This window comes from Leguminivora glycinivorella, chromosome 19, assembly GCF_023078275.1.
Source record: "Leguminivora glycinivorella isolate SPB_JAAS2020 chromosome 19, LegGlyc_1.1, whole genome shotgun sequence".
In the NCBI taxonomy this organism is placed as follows: domain Eukaryota; kingdom Metazoa; phylum Arthropoda; class Insecta; order Lepidoptera; family Tortricidae; genus Leguminivora; species Leguminivora glycinivorella.
The window spans coordinates 11,341,188-11,363,428 of NC_062989.1; the positions used below are offsets into that span (position 1 = coordinate 11,341,188).

The window sequence follows — 22,241 nt, forward strand, 5'->3', positions numbered from 1 at the left end:
AGTTTAGGTGCGACGACGAGCGAAGCGAGGAGGAGCGTGTTAGGTTGACAGTGAGCAAATCGGAAATGACTTTTTAAAGTAATTAAAAGTTTATAGAACATAATGGTCTTGAAAACATCAGGTTTCTTATTAATAAAATGTATCCGAACATGTAAGTGAAAATGACATCCTTGCCATTTGCAGCAGGAGGAAAAAAAGTACGACATACACATTATTTCACACAAATCTTGGACACAAAGTATAAAATCAACAAACAAATTTCTAGTGCACCATTTAATTATAATATACAAGCTTTTGCCCGCGGCTTCGCTCGCGTTAGAAAGAGACAAAAAAGTAGCCTATGTCACTATCCATCCCTTCAACTGTCTCCCCTTAAAAATCACGTCAATTCGTCGCTCCGTTTTGCCGTGAAAGACGGACAAACAAACAGACACACACACTTTCCCATTTATAATATTAGTATGGATTGGGAAATGGAAATTTTGCCTAACAATACCTTTGACTAAATAATATTTGGTAAAACGAAATTTGACCAAGTAAACATTTTGGGAAACAAATACTTGGCAAAAAAAGTTTTGCTAAATGTCAATTTGCGATAAGTTGTTTTGCCAAACGTTTATTTGGGAAATGATAATTTGGGAATAATAGTTTGGGATGTGAAACTTTGGGAAACGTTTTTTGGCGAATCGTCAGTAAACCCACACCTTTTCTAAGCTGGGACGATTCTATGTTAACTTTGATCTCCGAAAAAATTGTTACCATTTTCAAGTTAACGCATAATGTCCAATGCTTTGATAAGAAAATTGATTGGATTATGACTGACATCCCGTGCCCAAAGACTAGCCCAGCTTCAAGATTGTTTTCGAAGAAAGTGATGAAGTCAAATAATATTAAGAACATAGACTACATAAGGATGATGCTGGACCCGTCGTTGTGGCCCCACAATGCTCAACTGATGGAGGAGTTAGCCAGCGTCGTGTCGGCTCAATGGTCACCTCCTAATTTTGTTCATAACAATGAAAGTGTTATTGCAATTTTGAATAATGTTGGTAACATTGAGATATTTGTAGCAGCTAGCTGTGGTTACTCTAGTCTTCTCAATGTCTCAGATATAATTGAGAGGCAATATATAGAAAGTTTAGATGGAAATTTACCTCACAAGGTGGAGGACGTGAAAAAAATTGCAGATGTGTTAGAAACATGTTCCTGTTGCTGGGGTTCCCAATACAATGACACATTTAATTTTGTCACGGCACAGAAAAATGGCGATATATATTTCTGGAAACTTCAAAGCGCAGATGAAGATATAATTATTGAAAAATTAATAGCAGAACATTGTGATGCTGGTGAAATTGTAACTATAACATGGATTCCAATGTCAAATGATGTTTTTTTTTTAGTACTGACTAATATAATTGGGCAGTTGTATGTCTATAAATACCAGTGGGAGAATAACAGTCCTAAATTAATTAACTGTGACTGCCCGTGGCCACATAAAGACAGAATGGTTGTTAAACACCTCAAATACAGAGTTGTTGACGACAAAATTATTTTAATCTGCCATAAACATAGACATCTACTTGTCCTGCTAATAGATGATACATGTAATAAAATATCAGAATATTTAAACAACCTAAATGACTATAAAATTACAGTAATTACTGAAAGCGGCAATCAATTCTACATTGGTACAATAAACTGTAAAATATACAAATTAGATATCACAATTATGGATGGAAAACTCAATGTAAATATAGAAGAAAAGACATTCAAAGAAAATTTATCTAATCATGACCTATGCGGAATTGGATTTTCAAAAAACAATGTCATATGTGCTCTAGCTATTCTTAACAGAAAGTTATTGTTTAGAAAAGAGAATGTTGCACTAGATATCATTTTCCTTTGTGAAGAAGAAGGTTTTGGAAGAGAATTGCCTTTACTTCTTGAAAACCCAACACAAAAGTTTACCGATTATTGGGACTGCTTAGAACTACTACGGTGCAAAGCTTTAAGGCTAAAAACATTGCCTGCAATAGACTATAGTCAACTTTACTTAAATCAGAACATCTACGGGAATAAGTTATATCTAATTATATTAAATTATTACCACACTTTAAGAAACCTTCTGAAAATAAATTCCAAAGATTGTTTTCCTGAGACATCTATAGATGTGATGAAAGAGTGGATTTTTGCATTACATGCAAAAAACATGATTTCGGAATTTGCGAATATTTGCAGACAGAAACAAAACACTGAGTCATTGACAGATTTAGATTCACAAACATATTCAGCAGCCAAGAAATACATTGAGTATTACTGTGAAAAGTATAAGAAAAATGTTGCAGAGCTGGTACCTTCAGGTTTCGATAACGTAAAAGATAATTTTGAGTATACTTGCCAATGTTGCAATGAGAATCTTGAAGGCTTCTCATGTTCGAAAGGTCATATAAATATGATTTGCGGCTTAACTCTGACTCCGATAGAATCCATCGACTACCTTAGTTGTTCTGCATGTGGTCTTATAGCGAGGAAAGAACTGGGATCTGAAAGTCCAGTCTGTTTGTTTTGTGACCTACATTTAAATAGTTATTGGCTACCAAGTTAATAAACAGAGCATTTGAAATTTGGTTGTTTTATTATTTAAATTTAGTTTCCATCAAATTTGTAGTCCAGCTACAGGAAAGTTTTCAATATAGCGAAATCTCGCTACGCTCGCGAGTTCGTTTTGGCTCTAAAGCTGAGTTTAGACCTGTGGCCCGTACCTCGAAAGGTACAAGCCTTGTATTACAAGTGTGTTTCCATGACAACCCATACGATTTGACAGTTCGCGCACTTGTAATACAAGGCTTGTACCTTTCGAGAAACGGGCCCCTGCAAGTTATTGCTGCAAGTTTTGAGACGCAACGATAAGTAAGAGTGAGTGGCAAATATCTGCATCTCTTTCTTGCATATACCTAGCTTATGAGGCTCAAATGTGGACTTTCTAAAGCCTGACCAGAAATGACTAATGTCAGGAGGGCGCTGTTATTCTGATATATGGGATGACAGTTCAGTTTAGTATGAAGAAAATAGTTCTAATGAAATTCCGCAAGATGGCGCGTAGTCATATACACCCTGTTTTATTGAATTTCGTTAACTTTAACCCTTAAATGTATAATTGTATATATGCATCTATATTTGATGGCATGTGGCTCAATATGTAGCTATCCGAAATCACATTTATAGCTTAATTATTATTCAGTATTTATTATTATTTAATAATATAAGTAATTAAATAATATTATGATTTACTATTTATTATTTAAGGATAAAGATGAAATGGCGGAAAAGTGTGAAAAAACGGGATGATGGCGATTTTTAGTATGTGATTTAGGCAGATTTTTTCGGAGTTAGTAATTAGTTTATGTTTAAACATTTTATCATGGGGGTTTCACAAATTGTGTACCTTTCTAATAGTAGTCAAACTTTACAAATAAAACTTACCAATAATTATATATACTGGAGCGCAGTATACTGGGTGTTCGCAGAACTGATCGAATCAGAAACACGGAACTGCGCTCCAGAACTCGAGTTGCAGATGTAGGTGTCAAGACCGCTACGCTTAAGTGGAACTGGGCTGGACATGTCTGCCGCATGCACCCTGAACGGTGGGCCAAAATGGTTACCGAGTGGGACCCACGGAACACCGTGCAGGCCGGGGTTCAGGCAGACCGAAAAAGAGATGGCGGGACGACTTGAACGCATTTTATCCAAGCTGGCAAAATTACGCACATGACAGGGTTGAGTGGAAGAAGCGAGGGGAGGCCTTTGCTCAGCAGTGGGACACTACAGTAGGCTAATAAAAAAAAATAAAAAAAAATTATATATTTATATAAATAAGTTTTGGCCTATTTAACTTCTAACACTGATTTAGTATTAAAATCGGTATTAAATATTTTTTTATTATTTTTCCCAGAGTCAGAAAACCATTGTCTATCACATATATTAATATCTCGTTAAAAGAAAAATTCATGCATTTAAGGGTTAAGGGAAGGTTCTTTAGATCAAATACAATTAATTTCTTTAAGAAACAAGCGTCTTAAATTTTACGGTTATCGAGTTATTAAAAAAAAAAGATAATTACTTAACACGTGTGTGACAGCCTTTACCAATTCCTAATGTTATTTGTTTTGACATGTGCCGTCAATCACTTGACACTAACTTGAATGTAATTGTTAAGGGTCTCTCACACTAATAAATTTATTTATTATGTATGAAAACGATGAAAAATTTATTTTCCGAAATTTTAACTAAAATTGATATAAGTACAGGATGGTTCCTAATAATGAACCTAACGACGTGTCGAATTTAACGGAAAACAATAAAAACACGGTGTATATTCTGGTCAGGCTTTATGTCTACGCGCTTGCTTTGCTACCTACTATTTGCTTTTGCATCTGATAAGTTGTAATATTTTATTATATTGATTTAAGGCAGGTAAGGTACATGTAATAAACTAGTATGATAACATTGCGCGCGGTCACCTTTTTATCTAAATAGTACCTACTTATAGTATTAGCACAGTATAATAAAGAGTACTATCGTACAGTATGGCCACTACCGCTCCCCGCTGAAAGAGCCGCCCACCCCCTCTCGGTTACCTCACAGTTACCGCATGTCAAAAACGCGAACAATCAACCTGTCATATCTCACTCACACAAGCATGGTACGCGTTCACCTACACGAGCTTAGAATGTGTGCTAGGAACGCGCCTCCTTCATATATTTGATCGCCAGTGACCGAGATGTGGTATTAGTATTGTAAACAGGTAGGTATGTATAGTTAATGTATGTACATATATACGATCCGACTTTATTGCTCACACGTTAAGGTTGAGGATACATACTTTTGTCACTTTGTCCGCAGCTATATTTAGTACCTTGACCGAGGACGATATAATACCGGGACACACAAGCCCTGAAGGTTGGCCTTTTAGGCTTAAAACTAGATGGCGCTGTTTCGCAGCCTGGAAGTGGCTAAAATCATATTTTCCCCAAATATTTTTGCGTGTTTTCATTTTTTATAAGAACAATATGCTTCTATATATAAATATTCAGAAAATAAATAAAGTAGGCATCATCAGTGCAGTTATGATAATATTTAATAGGTGGCGCTAAAAAAATGAGGTACGACTCTTAGTATGAAGATTATAAATCCTATATTAAATCATCCTTGCCTTGACTAACTTGAGTGCCTGCCTACTGCGAACCACGTCAACGTGTTGTTTTCCTCACACCTACTTGTGATTTTTTAAGTGCGACAGGTGCACAAACGTCGAACGCGGTTCACGGTAGATCGCTCAGCATTCTAAGAGCGTTTTCTCACTATCCGATCCGATATCGGATGAAGGATGTCAAAGATGGCGCCTCTAAGTTGCCGTCCTACATACATACGATTTCTGATCGGATAATGTGTAAACGTTCTAACTGCATGTTATCTAAGTATAAGGTGCGAACCTGTGTGTCACGGATGCAACATAAACTAATCTTCCACTATCAATGTACTTTGGTACAATAAAGTACCTGGATTACAGGCAATAAACACGAAAACAACGCAAAATAAGGATTACTACCGACTAAAGACATGTCAAGAATAAAGATTGCAGCTCCAGTGCTGCGTGATTGATATTACTGATAACGTCACTGTAGGTAAAGATGTTAAATTATACAAAATGACAAAACCATAGAATCGTCCCAGATGTTATTTTAAACGTCATACTTTGATGAAATTATGACGTTTACTTAACCCTTGCAGAGGCGGGGCTATTAAAATCTATGCAGACTTATCGTGGGACGATTCTACCATAGAATAAGGCTATTCTTATTAAATAAATAAATAAATATTATAGGACATTCTTACACAGATTGGCTGAGTCCCACGGTAAGCTCCAGAAGGCTTGTGTTGTGAGTACTCAGACAACGATATACATAATATACGAATACATAGATACCTACATATAAAACATCCATGACTCAGGAAATAAATGCCCTTACCGGGATTCGAACTCGGAACCGCGGCGTAACAGGCAGGGTCACTACGCGCTAGGCCAGACCGGTCGTCTTATTCATCTTATCCATGAATAATATGCAGGAGCTTATCCTAGATGACAATCGTTAATGTTACTTTTTATGAAAGAAATATTATACCGAAGTATATACCTACTGACTTATAGGTACAACTAACTTATAACTAGGTACAACTCCTGTCAGCAATCATTTTTCGTTAGTTTGTCTAGTCCAGCCATTCTCAAAGTGTGCTCCGCGGACCCCTAGGGCTCCGCAAAGCCTCTGTGGGGGCTCCGTGTGAATTTTGGGTACCTGATATGAAACTTCAACTCTCTTCCATAAAACCAAATATTCACCAATTGTTAAAAAATAAAAAATAAACTGCTTCATGTAATACCTCACATTAGAGAATCTAGTGATTAGATTTTACTATCATGATTGCTTATTAAAATAAAGATTGCAATAAAAAAAATTTAAGGGTTCCGTCAGGTGTTTTACTTTCTAAAAGGGTTCCATGGGAAAATAAGTTTGAGAACTGCTGGTCTAGTCACATACCACTTAAACACATATGCCAACGTACAATACAAAAAAAATACTACTTAAATACATAGCTGGGCACCGTTAATCAAATAGTTAACTTCGTTAATCGCTAATCCGTTACTAAAAAAGTTAACTTCGTTAATCGTTAAAGCGATACATTTCGACAAATTTAACGTAAGTTAAAGTTAATCGTTAATCCGTTAACACGTGAAAAAAAAAGAACTTTTCTTTAAATATTTAGTTGCATCAGTATCCACTATAACGTATTATATTTCTGTAAAAGCACAGAATATATAATAGTACAAGTACAGAAGGCCCACTGCTTTGATGTTCACAAAATGCCGCCTTTTAAATACCTACAAAATTCAAATAAAGAAACGAGCCGCACGTGCGCAGCGTCGGACGATAGGGTTGCCTATGGATTAAAACGAATTAAAACTCATATAAAATGTTATACTATTATATTCAAGTCTTAGGTACTTTCTAGGTATACATATATATATCCATACAGTATTTATATATTTTTGTTTAAGTCCCAACATCACAAGTACTAGCAAACTTTTCCGTGGGACTTAATCAATATTAGATCTGTGTAAGATTGTCCTATTATTCTATTCATGATGTCTATTTAACTAAACATTATTTGCCATTCACACGCGGACATCATCACATCACATATGAACCTAAAAAAACTCGCGACGTAAAGTAACAGTAGAAAGTGCGAACGTGCGTTCCGTGAGAACGCGCCCCACCCCTGATTAGGCCGCGAACTCGCGGCCGCCGGCATGTACTTGTAGCGCGGCGATAGAATCGCGGAGTGAGCCGCCCTTGGTAAAAGGCCGAAGTACAGCTAGCCTATTGAACTCTAGGCTGCACGTGAAGGCAGTGATCGCCACGTACTGCCAAGTGCTGTTAGAGCAGGCTCCAAGGGGATGTTCGTTTGCAAAAATAGCGCACCTCATTCTGACTTCAGATATATATTTTAGGTATAGATCCCGGACACCATATAAACACATGTTGCCAACCAGTTTTGTGGTCCCCTTCCCCGCACCCCGGCAATCAAAAATCGCATACAAAGAAAAAAAATTTTTTCATCAAACCATGCCGTGTGGGGTATCAAATAAAAGGGCTTACTGAGTAGTTCACGAATATATAGCATACTATAACATTTATTACACTTCCTCTAAGAATTTTTTTGAAAGTTTACTAAAATGCTCGATTTTCGAGTTAACTTTAAACCACTACTATTGCTTGAGAAGTTATGAATCTATTTTAATCATTATTATTTTAAATAACTAACATCCCCTTGGAGCCTGCTCTATGTGTCAGGAGAGATGCTGGCGGTGACGGGACTGTTGTGGCACTTTGGGCGGTAGAGGCTAGGGAAGCGAATGTGGTCGTAAAGAGGGCTCGAATTTGCTGCCCTATCACTACAACAGTCGCCATGGTAAAGCTTAGGATTCACTGCATCAAAGTTAGTAAAAGCAAATCCACGTGAAGAATACTTTTTTAGGTAATATTTCGGACTTTTAGCAATCGACATCGGTAAAACCTAGGATTTACCGGCAAATCATAGGATTTGCCGTACTTCGGGCTTTTATAGTAGCGTTCAGAACGTGTTTTTCGCAGCGCAGATGGCGCTTGTGCCCTACTAGATTAACGATTAACGGACTCGGAGACATTTAACGGAAGTTAACGAGTCCGTTAACATTTTTTCAAGTTAACTTAAAAGTTAATCCGTTAATCGAAATGTTAACTTCGTTAATTAACGATTAACGGATTAACGAGTTAATGCCCAGCTATGGTTAAATACAAAATGATTTATTTCTAACAACACGTTTTTTACAATATTCTAATATTACATACATTACGTCTCCACTCCACTAGCGAAGATGACTCCCATTGTCAAAATCACGTAAAGCACTGGAGTCCGGTTCATACCAAAGCATTTTTCGGAACTTATAGCAAATACTATATAAACTCTAGAGTTAATACGTGCACTCGTGCAGCTTCTGACGTTTCCCATACAATGGAGCGGGAACAATTTTACTAGCGCCATCTAGCGGTACGCGTTGTTCAAAGTAGTTTGTCAGACTTTTATTTTAGTAAATTAAAATAGAAAATGCGATTACTTGATCTACTTTAACATTTTTAGACGGAATAAAACAAAAAAATAAGAATGTGTGACTTTTTTTAATTTTATACTGAATGAACTAAACTATTTTCATCAACTCATGCCGGCGCTAGTATCGCATGTTGCCAACTTTGGCACCAAGCTGCACGTATTAACTCGTAGAGTTTACATAGTATTTGCTTATAGTACTTAAATATTAATAGCACCTAATATTACTGCAAGTACGAAATAAGTACAATTTGATTATTTTCAAGTCGATTTTCTGTGACGAAAAACATCGTCAGGAAACCAGACTAATCCCAAAGGGGCCTATTAGTTCATTTCGTGTAGTCGCCACCTACGCCAAATCCACTCCCAAGAGCCGTTGCAAAATGTAGCATAAATGATGGTGTTGTAGGACTTGAAGCGCTGGTAGTCTAGCGGTAAGTACGTACGACTTTCGTTCCGGAGGTCGCGGGTTCGAATCCCGGCTCGCACCAATGAGTTTTTCGAAATCTATGTGCTAAATGTCATTTGATATTTGCCAGTCGCTTTTCGGTGAAGGTTAACATTGTGAGGAAACCGGAATAATTCCAATGAGGTCTATTTTACCTTCCAGGTCAGATGGCAGTCGCTTTCGTAAAAACTAGTGCCTACGCCAAATCTTGGGATTAGTTGTCAAAGCGGAACCCAGGCTCCGATGAGCCGTGGCAAATGCCGGGATAACGCAAGGAGGCTGATGTAGGACTTGAATAATAGAGGAGGTACTTACTTCTTGTGCGTATGTAGCTCTAATACCTATTTGAGATTGATTGTTTTCATGATTACCTGGTCTCTGCTGGCAATAAACTAATAAATTATAGATTAATACATTTATAAAAGCAGGTATCTTGTGAACCAAAGGTTGTTCAGGTTTATCAAGAGTGTAAAACGGTCACCATGTCGTTCTTTGGAAAGCAATTCAAGAAAGTTAAGGCGGAAAATGCTTTGGAGGTCATTGGGAAACTTAGTGAGTTTATACCTTGTGTATTAACAGAATAGGTGTCTTTTTTTTTATAGGTACTACGTCGGTGGCAACCATAGAGGAATAAGTAAGGGAAGAGTTGTAACTCCATACATCAGTAAATGCGAGTTATTTGTAGTGACATCTATCGACATTCACTCGTCAATCACGCGCCAACTAGCGTAAATTATCAGTACTGCTACTCGACACTAGGTGCCGACATTATTGCGTCTGCCAAAAATGTAATATTAAAACAGTTTACACCTTATATTATAAGCTGAAGTAATTGAAAGCAAAGTACTGATTAATACTATTGTAATATTAGCTAAAAATTGTTGAGCAATAGACTTTTTGTTCGTCGTGACGTCTATTGACAAGTAGCAGTACTGATAATTTACGCTAGTTGGCGCGTGATTGACGAGTGAATGTCGATAGATGTCACTACAAATAACTCGCATTTACTGATGTATGGAGTTACAACTCTTCCCTTACTTATTCCTCTATGCTATGTTCCGAGGTGGGCGTAAATAGCTGCGACACAGTTTAATTAATACTAATGCAGCTGATTACGAACAAATTTGTTACTAAATGTATGTTATTATGTTCAATAAAAATCTTTTCCCCTCACTAGCTCGGAAACACGTGTTTTGCCCTTTAATACCAGCGGGTAAAAACGCATTTTATCCGCTAGTGGGTAAAGTAATTTGACCTTGAATAAAGTCAAATTAACTGCTTTAAAATTGATAAAAGTAGGTGAATCTAGTAATAAAGATGATTTACCACCTGTGGAACTACTGGAAGCAGTGATAAACGCATTTTTTGCGTTATAGTTTCCTCGCTATAGTGAGGGGAAAAGTTTTGTGTTACACTCGGGTGCAAATGTATTTTACTTCTCGTGTATTAAAAAACTCGCAAGTTCAGGATCCTATTCTCGAACCACTCGCTTCGCTCGTGGTTCAACTATAGAATCCTTTCACTTGTTCGTTTTTCAATTCCACACTCGGCGTTAAAATACAACTTTGCCCCCTTGTATAACAAATAACTATTAAATCTTTAAACACGGTGCAGGTATTACCGCTCCGTAATACGTAATCAAGTTGCTCACAAATTTTATTGTCTAAAAAAACGCCTCTATTGTCAAAGCTCTATCGTGTTCAGATATTTTTACACACTGCGTCCGCTATATATATATAAACCTATACCGGGCGAAATAAAAACGACTATTTCAAACTTTGCATAGTGACTATTGGGACTTATATGGGACCAATGCTGAAATCGCGAAAATAATTAGAAATAAAAACGTTGACTGGAAGAGATCCCTTATAGGGATAAGTTCGCCTTTGTACACCATAACTATACTGTATTTCTATGTCCTAACTTGTCTTATGTACAATAAAGTGTTCACATACGGATACATACCTACATAATTTGGCCGCTCATTTCTGTGGAACAGCCAAATTTCATTTCGCGATTTCAGCATTGGTCCTATAAGTTGTTCATGTTCATTATGTATGACGTCAAAACTCACTATGCAAAGTTTCAACGCTCCTTTTTTATTCCACCCGGTATATATTTGATGGGGACTGTACCATAGGTATTAGTAGTTTGTCTTAGCTTAGGTACTAATCACACGTACTTACTAAGGGTATATAACTTAAAATTAATACTTACTTTTCTTACACAACATAACCATTCCACAGATCTCTCTGCTCAGACCGTGGCACTCCTGCGTAACCCTGAGTCCGTCTCATCCTTCACCAAAAACGCCGATGGTTCCATCCAATATGTTGTCAAAGACAACACTGGGAAAGTCGTTCTGGACGAGAAGATTGTCCTATCAGCCCTCTCGGAATATAAGAGCCCTGATGGCGTGGTAACCAAAATCAAGTTCGACCTTCAAGGCGATGTTTTGAAGTCTGAGATGCATTTCCCTGATGGAAAGATCGTCCATATGGATAGACATTTTGAAGCTAACGGCTACAAAATGGTGAGTACTTCCTACCTTCCTTATTATGTACTCGGGAATCGGGATGTACGTTCTACTTGTTTCACTTGGTGGCAAAATTTGTTTAAACTTAAACGTGCCATGAAACTTAAAAAAATTGCAAAATTTTTATTATAAGTGCCAGTTTTATTAATTAACATTTACTTTTTATGTGAAAATACCTACATCCAAAAAAAATAAAAAAATATACAAAAAAAATTCAGAAATGTATAGATGAAATGAAATTTTTCGGTGTCCTCATTGTAAGACATCATCTCATTGACAAAACACACTGAAAAAATCTGTACAAAAACAAAAGACGCGCGCGTGAAAGAAAGAAAATAAAATGTACACTCATGTTTTATCTTATTTCAGGAACTGTACCTCCAGGGTGCTGCGGAAAAAGCCACAGTTTATTACGAAGCGCTTTGAATATATGTCACATATTATAGTACTTTAATTTATTAAATGTTTTTGTTTTACCTAAAAAATATTTAAGGTATGGGGGGTCGATTATGACTGGTGGACAATTTTAACTAATCGTTTTTTTTCATGTTTTACAAATTTTAAATCATTAAATAAAGTGTCGATGTGCCATATGTGACCATAGCACGCGATTGAACACATATAGCATTCAAGTTAATAGTGTAAAACAGGTAAAATGTTTCGATTACTTAATAACCAGTGGGACACTCCAATAGGCTAAGAAAAAAATAACCCAAGAGTCGAAATTGTCCCTGTGTACCTTACATTGTTTGTTATTACAACGCTTATTTATGATTATGAACCCTAAGATGACTATTGGCTATCAGTCCACCAACGGCCCGGCCTGTCAGTTAGTCGGGCTAAGGCTGTTGAAATAATTGCTTAAATATCCTGTTACCTACCTAGTAGAGTAGTAGTAATATTGCACGTAAATAATCGGTCAAAATGAAAGAAGTGTATCAGTCATCTCTATTGTTTAACCTAAATACGTCAATAAATAATGAAAACACCACCAGCAATCAAAAAAACATTGACCTATATGGTGGAAAATGCTGACTGAATAGCGAATATTTGTACCGACAGAAACTTTCCATAATTGCGAAATTTTTAATAATGAAAAATCTGAAACTTTTCTCAAGTTTGTATGGAGATTGAAACTTTCCATTTCATAAATTAAAATTTCCTAAATTCTTGTTAAACTTTCATGAAAGGAGAATGGGCCATTGGGCACTTTTGTATGGGAGGTGTCCCATGGCTGTATAAAGATTAAACATATCTCGTTTGAAAGCTCTTAACTGTAGTATTAATTTGTTGTATGGGATCAACCTCAGATAACTTGCAGGGACCTTTCAAACGACCTATGTCCCATCAGTATACAGTCTTGGGACAAAATGCCCATTCTCCTTTCCAACAACCATTCAACTTTTTTGGAAATTTTCCGCAATCTGCACATCAGTAATCGCGGATGTAAAAATTTTAGCAAAACACTGGTTATGTCTTGAATTGCAACTCTTAGTGAGTTGCAAAAATCTGACCTATTTTTTTATCGCTTATGTACAACGATATCAAGAACAGGGTGCGTAGCCGAATGGCACAAACGCTCACGAAACGAAACGCTAGTAGATATCTATCTCTATCGCTCGTGCGTATTGGCGCGACAGAGCCAGTCAAACTGGCGCGGCGTTTCGTTTTCGTTTGGCGTCGGAGAAATGCCATTCGGTTACGCACCCTGACGTTATGATTAACAACCACCAAACAGTTAAAATCGTTTCGTTAAAAAACCGGTTAAGTGCGTGTCGGAGCATGTATTTATGAAGAGTTCCGTACCTGAATTCGGCACGTACGTGGTTCTAACAAGTAGATCAGGGGCCCGTTTCTCGAAAGGTACAAGCCTTGTATTACAAGTGCGCGAACTGTCAAATCATATGGGTTGTCATGGAAACACACTTGTAATACTAGGCTTGTACCTTTCGAGAAACGGGCCACTGGAGCCCATTTCTCGAAGCTACAAGTTATAATTTACAAGTGGTAGTCAATATCTAATATGACAAGATGGAAAGAGACTTCCGCTTGCAACTTATTCTATTTTTTAGTTTGTTTAATTCGGTCGTTAATTCCTCTAATAAAAAAACCATTTTAACAGCCTCAACATATTTCTAACTAGGTATATATATAGGTAGGTAGTTACCTACCTAGATATTGATCAATGCTCTCCTTGAAACCTAACTGAGTCAAGAAATAGTCGTGCCGTCTTTACTCACGCCATTTAATTAGGTTTTTTTAACCCCTCTTAGGGCCACATTGCACCAACGAAAATGGAGGGTTAACCCACCATTTTATATGGAATTTGACAGATGACAGCCCACTAACCCTGAGTTAAGCGGGTGGTGCGGGTAGCCCTTAACCCGATTTCTAACTAAGTAGTGGCCAAATACTATACAAATAGTAAAATGACTGTGACGTACAGACATATACTAGACAATCATAAAGAAAATACATAATTATTAGCTATCTAGTTTAATAGTTCGGTTTTAGTCATTTTGACACGCAACTCTGAAAATTGCCTACTTTATTACTCTTTAATTCCTTTCCTTACCAGTAAGTAATATGATGATAACAAATAATTAATTGGACTTTATAAAATATTTGACAACTGCCGACCATTCGAAACCATCAAGGGGTACAGTCACCGATAGCAATAGCTATATCTTATCGTTTGCGATATATTCTTGTGATAAATTCTTACACACCTTAAGTAATATCTACTCGTAACGCTAATAGAATTCTCATTGACCTTTTTGATATCAAAAACGTTAGTGCAAACGAGCATCGATTTTAAGAACTAAAACTGAAGATAGAAAGCCCGTAGATTCCTCTACGCATAGTTAATATGTATATTTTAGTATACTATTACAGTATTAGTTTAGTAATATTTTGACGACCGGTCTGGCGCAGTCGGTAGTGACCCTGCCTGCTGCGCCGCGGTCCCGGGTTCGAATCCCGGTAAGGGCATTTATTTGTGTGATGAGCACAGATATTTGTTCCTGAGTCATGGATGTTTTCTATGTATATAAGTATTTTATATATTAAATATATTGTTGTCTGAGTACCCACAACACAAGCCTTCTTGAGCTTACCGTGGGCCTCAGTCAATCTGTGTAAGAATGTCCTATAATATTTATTAAAAAAAAGAATGTCCTATAATATTTAATAGTAGGTATTTCTTTAGGACACTTCGTACCAAGGACGATATATACCGGGACTGACAAAGTCCATACAAAAAAGTGTACCCCTGAAATGTATGGGCCTTTCAGGGATAAAAATAGATGGCGCTGCGAAACAGCCTGGAGAGGCACAATTGTTATTTGTTATACAAGGGTGCACAGTTGTATGCCGAGTGTGGAATTGAAAAACGAGCAAGTGAAAGGATTCTAAAGTTGAAGGTTCGAGAATAGAATCCTAAACTTGGCAAGTTTTTCAACACACGAGAAGTAAAATATATTTGCACCCGTGTGTAACACAAAACTTTTCCCCTCACCATAGCGAGGAAAGTACAACGCAAAGAACGGGTTTATCTTTCGTCACTACTTTTAAAAAATCTCGTATCTCACGCTGCTTCTCAAAGTTAAAACGCAGTAAGTCTATATGCATTCCATACATACTTACTACAATTTTCTTTTCATTGACAGACGAAGATACAAGTTTTTTTAAAAGTAGTGACGCTTTGCTTCCAGTAGTTCCACAAGTGGTAAACCATCTTCATCACTAGATGCAATCACTTTTATCAATTTTAAAGCAGAAAATTTGACTATTCAAGGTCAAATTACTTAATCCACTAGTGGATAAAATACGTTTTTACCCGCTAGTATCAAAGGACAAAACACGTGTTTCCGAGCTAGTGAGGGGAAAATCATATGTTTCCCTAATATTTTTGCGTGTTATTATTTTTTTATAAGAACAAATGGTACACATGGTACTCGACTGAAAAGCTTTGCATTATATCACGATTGTATAAAGTACCTACTATTGTCGAGCTCCCGATATTTCGACGCCATTACATACATCAAGATCACGGAAAACCATAGATTAAAAAAATATAAGAGTTCATACCATCCCGAGTTTAACGCGCATACACTACACCGCAAATAGATGGCGCTACAAAAAATGTCTCGCAGTTTTCGATTATACTTGTAGATGGCGTTGTGTCACTTTTGACATTTATGGCTCGAAAGTGACACTTAACGCTAATCTACAAATAATCGATGGCAACAAAGCATTTTTTGTGGCGCCATCTACTAGTATGTGTGGTGTGGTGTATGTGCGTTCTTAGGCGGTCGCATTTTAATATATGGGATGGTATTATCTTTTTATATTTAATCTATGGGAAAACTTAAGAAATCGGGTGAGCTTTTTGATTGCAGTGGGCTTGATTTTAAAGCGAGACACTACAGTGTTGATACATCATTCTTTTTAAAATCGGGACTTAATAATTATGTAGTTATACGCGATTAAGTCCCAATTTTAAAAATAATGATGGGTAATAATCGTGAAAGTTTAAAACAGTGTTGATAGTCCTCAATTTATACAAGTCCTTGTACTGTACTTAGACACAATGTTAGAATGTGACCATCGTGCCGAATTGATGGCAGACGAATGACAGATTCTCTGAATAGTCTGAATTATTATCAGCCTTCGATTTTCCTTGGACTTTTGACTCGTGTTTGTCATGAATATGATTATTTAGGTACAGAAGAATTAAGTCATAATGATTCTTTAAAATAACATTCAGTGCGATTTTCTGATTATTATCAATGCATCATCTACTGCTATGACTAATACTGATATAGGTATATAATGGAATTAACTTATAATATGAGAAATACTTAGTCATTATTACTTTTGATTATTGTTTTTAATCTAGACACTTTTTAAGATATTAGTTTCGTACGAAAGTTAACTGCAAATTGCGAGTTATCTACAGATATACGATATCGTTAAATTAATCTGACACGATACTATAGTGATTATTTTAAAGTAGTATATATAGGGCACTGTAAAAAATCTGAGGTATTGAATCGATTGAACTGATTGCGGGCAGTAGAATCTAAGTGAACAAAAATGGCGTTCTACGGGAAAAACTACAAGAAAACCAAGTTTGAAAATGTGGACGAACTCTTGGAAGCATTCAGTAAGTTGATTGTTTAAGGTACCACCCAATAGGCTACTTTAAAATACTTAAAATAAAATTTTATGCAGTGCACAAAATAAAGCACCAAATAATAGGACACTTGCCTGTTATTTGGTGCTTTATTTATATTTAGTCAACTCAGCTTCTTTTTAAGAACTGTCAAAACGAATTTGAACGACTTTCTAATATGGAATAAATATGAAATCTAATTGAGTGACGTCAGGGTCAATTCGGTTACTTTATATATTTCTACCTGACTTAATAAATATAAATTCGATATAAAAATAACTTCTGTCCATGTTTTTCTAATAATTATCTGATGCTTTATTTCGTGCAAAGTATAAAATATTTTATTTTAAGAACAGTTCTCTATTAGAAGAAAAACATGGACTGATTATTTTTAAACGTAATTGGGCCATTGTTTTCGATCCTGATAGGAGAGACAAAAATGTCCCAAGATTTCCATACATTTTTTCGAACCTTCCATTCCGTTACCGCCATACAATATGTATGAAAAAATGGTAACGGAATGGGAAAAAAACTTTGGGACACTTTTTTTCTCCTATTAGAATGGAAAGAACTCGCGATTCTGAGTGGAAACCACATAAAAAAATCCAAATAAAAAAAAGTGGGGTGGACAACTTTAAAAAAAAAGGCCCATAGGTACTGTTTAATAAATCGGATAGATATATATTAAGTTAATCAGTTGACCGTGACGTCATAAAGTTAGTTATCATATTAATTCCATATTAGCAAATCGTTTTGACAGTTCTTAAAAAGTAACTGCTTTGACTGTAGGAAAGTAGCCTAGTAGTAGTTAGTAGTAGCAGGTATATTACATTAGTCCAAAAGCAGTGTACATGTTTCTAATGGGTTGGCGACGCGCATGTGACACCTTGAGTTGCAGGCGTCCATAGGTTACGGTGACCGTATTCCATCAGGCGGACCGTATGCTTGTTTGCCACCGACGTAGTATAAAAAAGTCATTAAAAAAACCAAATTGCTTCCTATTCAAGGTCTAAACCAATTTTTTTTGCAAATTTTAGAGGCTCCCGAGAAGGTTCGTCAATTAATGAAGAATACGGACAGCGTTTCCCGTTTCGAGAAAAACGCCGATGGTACCATCTCATACATCGTCACCAAAGATGGTCAGGAAAGTTTCAACCAGAAGATGACTCCTGGCGTAGAAGTTGACTTCACTACTCCCGATGGCATCCAGACTAAAATCAGCAGTGAGGTCAGCGATGATGCTGTGCGCACTGTCTTGACCTTCCCTGATGGTGTTAAGATTCATATGGACAGGGTGTTTGAAGGCAATACCATGAAGAATGTAAGTAAAACATAGTCATCAACTCATCAAATTTAAATAATCAGCAGAAATAGCACACCTATCACCTATCTTTTTTGGTTCGGTCTTTTTCTAACTGTAATGACATAAGAACGGGTAGCCAATCATGTATTGTTATAGCCCTGCTGTGGCCTATTTAATCACGTTGATATTGACATTAACAATTTTGTGTCTCTTGCTGGACATGCAATAAAGGATGAAGTGTCACGATCTGGTATAAATGGTCACCGTGGTGAAACAGGCTATTGAGTATATAATTATCCCGTTTGATGACGTATAATCCTTCGGGAGATTTGCCCATATTGAACATGAAACAATTGAGCAAATGCCAAAAACAGAACGTAAAACTCTGTCAAGTGTTTCGAGTAAGTAAGAGCTTACTGATGTCAATTTGCCCATAGATTAAATATAAAAAGATACGCGCATAGGTACACTACACCACACATAGATGGCGCCACAAAAAAATGCCTTGTTGCTATCGATTATTTGTAGATTGGCGTTAAGTGTCACTTTCGAGTCTACTACTCTACAAGTATAATCGAAAGCTACAAGACATTTATTTATGTGGCGCCATCTATGTGTGGTGTAGTGTATGCGCGTTCTTAGGCAGTCGCATTTTAATGTATGGGATGATTGGGATGATATGATCTTCTTGTACTTAATTTATGGTTTGCCGGACAATAACGGCAATTCAGTTATTCGGTAGGTACCTACTGTCACTTTTTACTGGCAACTGACAGTGGTCTGGCAAACATTTCATTTCATTTCATTTCATTTCATTTCTTTATTAGCATTCACACACTATACAGTCTAAGGTAATGGCGCCTATTAACGTGGTACTTAAGGCAGATTTCAAAAGATACCAAAAAATTAAGGGTATCAAAGCTCATTAACGACCACAAATATTTTTTTTATGGAAGAGTATTTATTGAACTATTAGTTTTGAAGAGTTTTAGGATCATTTTAGTTTATTATATGTCATAAAATGATTATTGAAGCCAACATACCTAAATTTTCTATTACCGTGGTAATGAACAGGTTGCAGTTCTATTAACGCGAATTGAGATTTCATTACCGAGGGTATGAATGACAGTGTTTTTCTGCCATCGGTAAATAGAAACCCATCTCAAAATTCGGAGCTTAATACCGACGGTTGAATATACAAATTATGACAAATACATATACCTATACTATCCTCCTTTATGAATACCCACAGAAGACTCAGTTTCACCTAAGAAATCTGTACTTACGGTACACTAAATGTCATATTTTGATACAAGACTAATATGTCGCTCGGTAATAGATACTTCTATAGGAACCCATTACCGACCCAAACAAATATTGCATGGATCGGTAATAGATTCTTATATATTCTATTACCGAGGGTTATCTGATCGTACCATCGGTAATAGGCATAAATTGGAGTATTATAAAATCTAATTCCGACCCATAAAAACAAAGTCATACAGATGTATTTTCATTACAAATCAAAATAAAATATTGCAACCTTATATTAAAACCAAGTTTACATAACTGGTAAGTAAGCATCAGACTTTATGTCAATGTTTAAAAAAATTGACAAATTCACGGTTTTCATAGAAACTACGAAATCAGTCATGAAGTTTTTGCTAAAAATTAAGGTTTTGTTGAATAATTTTCATACCGCGTAAATAGTTCTTTGACAGCGTGAATAGATCAAGATTGAAACAACTGTAAGACATTATATAACTGATCACATATATACTTAGAATAAAGCAAAAAGAACTAATATCACTACTTTAACTATTACCGTGGTATACCACAGTAATAGAATCTACTCACGAAATGGCGCCTTTCACCGCTGTCTTTTAATTTCCACTTTAAACACATTTCCAGGCTAAACAATACGTAAAAAGTACTCAGAAGTCATGTAGAAAACTATAAACAATAATTTTAAATGCATAACTTTCACCTCTGTTTGCCATAATTATTACGTAAACTACTAAATGAGATTGGAGTTCACTTAGGTTTAGCGTCACACGTCAGTATGACACAACCTCTTCTCGCGGCCCCGTGGCAAAAACTGTCAAATAGCGAGCGTCTTCTTTCATTCACACTCTCTATCGCCTATATGTGCGTTAGTCAACTAAACAGGCTTCCTTTGTGTGAGTAACTTTTTTTAAGAAATTGGTCGGTTTGCCTATAAAATGCGTATTTGCAAATGCGGCGGTAATGGACGTCGATTTCGATACCCGCGTTGATAGCCGCCGTTACCTTATACATAATATACAGTACAGCACATGAAACCCCTTGAGGTGTAGCAAAAGATAAAATTAGAGAATATAAGTCAAGTAAGATATAGCGATACATAGAGTCAAAAAGAAAAAAAAATATATTAAAAAAATTAAATTAAAAATTATGCAATGTCAGATTAATAAATAGAACTAGGAACTGTTAGTCAGTGGGCGTAATCCTTTAGAAAACTTCCGGCATTAAAAGATTTGTAGTCAAACAATTTTATAGGTAGGTTTTGTAGATAGAATTCCATTTATTTACATTAATTTTACAAAATTTCCATAATAAAAAAACATTGTGGTAATTACGTCAATAAAACTAAGAAGATTGAAGAGTCTAGTCAATTTGTCATTTGTTTTAATGAAAAAGGTTAAGACCACAAATCAATTTTAGGGTTGAATTAGTTTGCGGCAGTTTTTGTGACCGAAATTACAAAGAATTTCAATTGTTTTTTCGCTACCGCTGCCCCTGTAGAATATAAAATTAGCTCATTTAAATACAAATAACTTTTTTGTTTCAGATAATGTATAAGGACGGTTCAGACCAGAAAGGCATCATTACCTACGAGCAAGTTTAAAAAGTTCAAGCTTATATAATAAAAATAACCCCCAGTTACATATTCCAAGGTGGTCTTGGCAAACAGTTACTTCTAGAAAGCATGAAAATAGTGTGTAATGATGATATTTCGTATAATTTGTCATTAAATATACCACGTAGACTGCAGAGTTAACATGGTCCAAGGCTTAGTATTTAAAATTTTGCAATCGTTTGACAATTATTGTCTTTATCATCATCATCAATGGCCTCTAACATCAATATATGATGCGTTAAGCAGCGTCCATTAGATTGCGGCACTTCCGCAAATGCGCATGCGTATGCGCATTGTAATATGCCTACTTGAAAAATAAATATTTCATTTTCATTTTCATTTTCATTTTTCATTTAGTGAGCCCAAATTGGGCTGCCCAATGCGAGAGCGGCAGCCACGACCGCAAATCTGGCAGGAGAATGTGGCCGTGTGGCAAAGGTAGTCTTTACATTGCCATGAATTTGCCTGCTTAATTTAACATTGGCATAAGTAACTGGGGTTTACCAACTTGAGTATTTTGAGAGAAACATTTTGAGTACCGTCAACTGGGGTGACTTTAGGAAAGTTTGGGGTTACTTTGATGGTATTAGAGCGGCTTTAAAATTAACATTATCCGTTATTTACTGAAACTGTTCATGTAACTAGTTAGATCAATAAATATTCTTGTACATATACCATAGAATATCGCGAATTTACTTACAGTATGACTTTAAAACTAGATTTTCAAAGTCGCCCCTTCGTTTTAAAGCCACCCCGGTTAACGGTATTTGACTAATTTATTTAATTAATTAAATTATTTCTTTTATTAGAATAGTTTGTTTTAGTTATTATATCCCAACGGAACTTACTATAAATAAATTAGTAAGTACCTTATAAAAGTAATTTTTATAATACTTACACCTACAATATTATTATACATATAAAATTATATATACATAGGGCTTACAAGTATACAGCCGTATTCTAAAAATGATTTTGAGATGACATTGCGATATGATATCCATATCCAATCCATACTGTATCTAATATTTGACATATAAGTATTAAAGCTTCAATAGGGCCGACATAAAAGATATATTACTTATTAGTATCAAAACAACTAAGAAATACGACAATTTCAAAGAAGCCTCACTGTGCGAGACTCCTTTGAAATTGTCGTGTTTCTTAAAAATG

General features: G+C 36.0%; 2 protein-coding genes across 2 annotated transcripts; both read left to right on the forward strand.

Annotated features, from left to right (window-relative positions):
• Positions 1–9,594: 9,594 nt before the first annotated feature.
• LOC125236567 lies at positions 9,595–12,148 on the forward strand. Its single transcript, XM_048143417.1, has 3 exons — positions 9,595–9,706; positions 11,401–11,687; positions 12,060–12,148. The coding sequence occupies exons 1-3, from the start codon at positions 9,637–9,639 to the stop codon at positions 12,114–12,116; spliced, it is 414 nt and encodes a 137-aa protein (XP_047999374.1). The 5' UTR covers positions 9,595–9,636; the 3' UTR covers positions 12,117–12,148.
• A 4,555-nt stretch (positions 12,149–16,703) lies between these two features.
• LOC125236519 lies at positions 16,704–21,207 on the forward strand. The gene is made up of 3 exons (XM_048143343.1): positions 16,704–16,857; positions 17,904–18,187; positions 21,000–21,207. Exons 1-3 carry the CDS (start codon positions 16,788–16,790, stop codon positions 21,054–21,056), a joined length of 411 nt encoding a protein of 136 aa, XP_047999300.1. The 5' UTR covers positions 16,704–16,787; the 3' UTR covers positions 21,057–21,207.
• Positions 21,208–22,241: the final 1,034 nt, after the last annotated feature.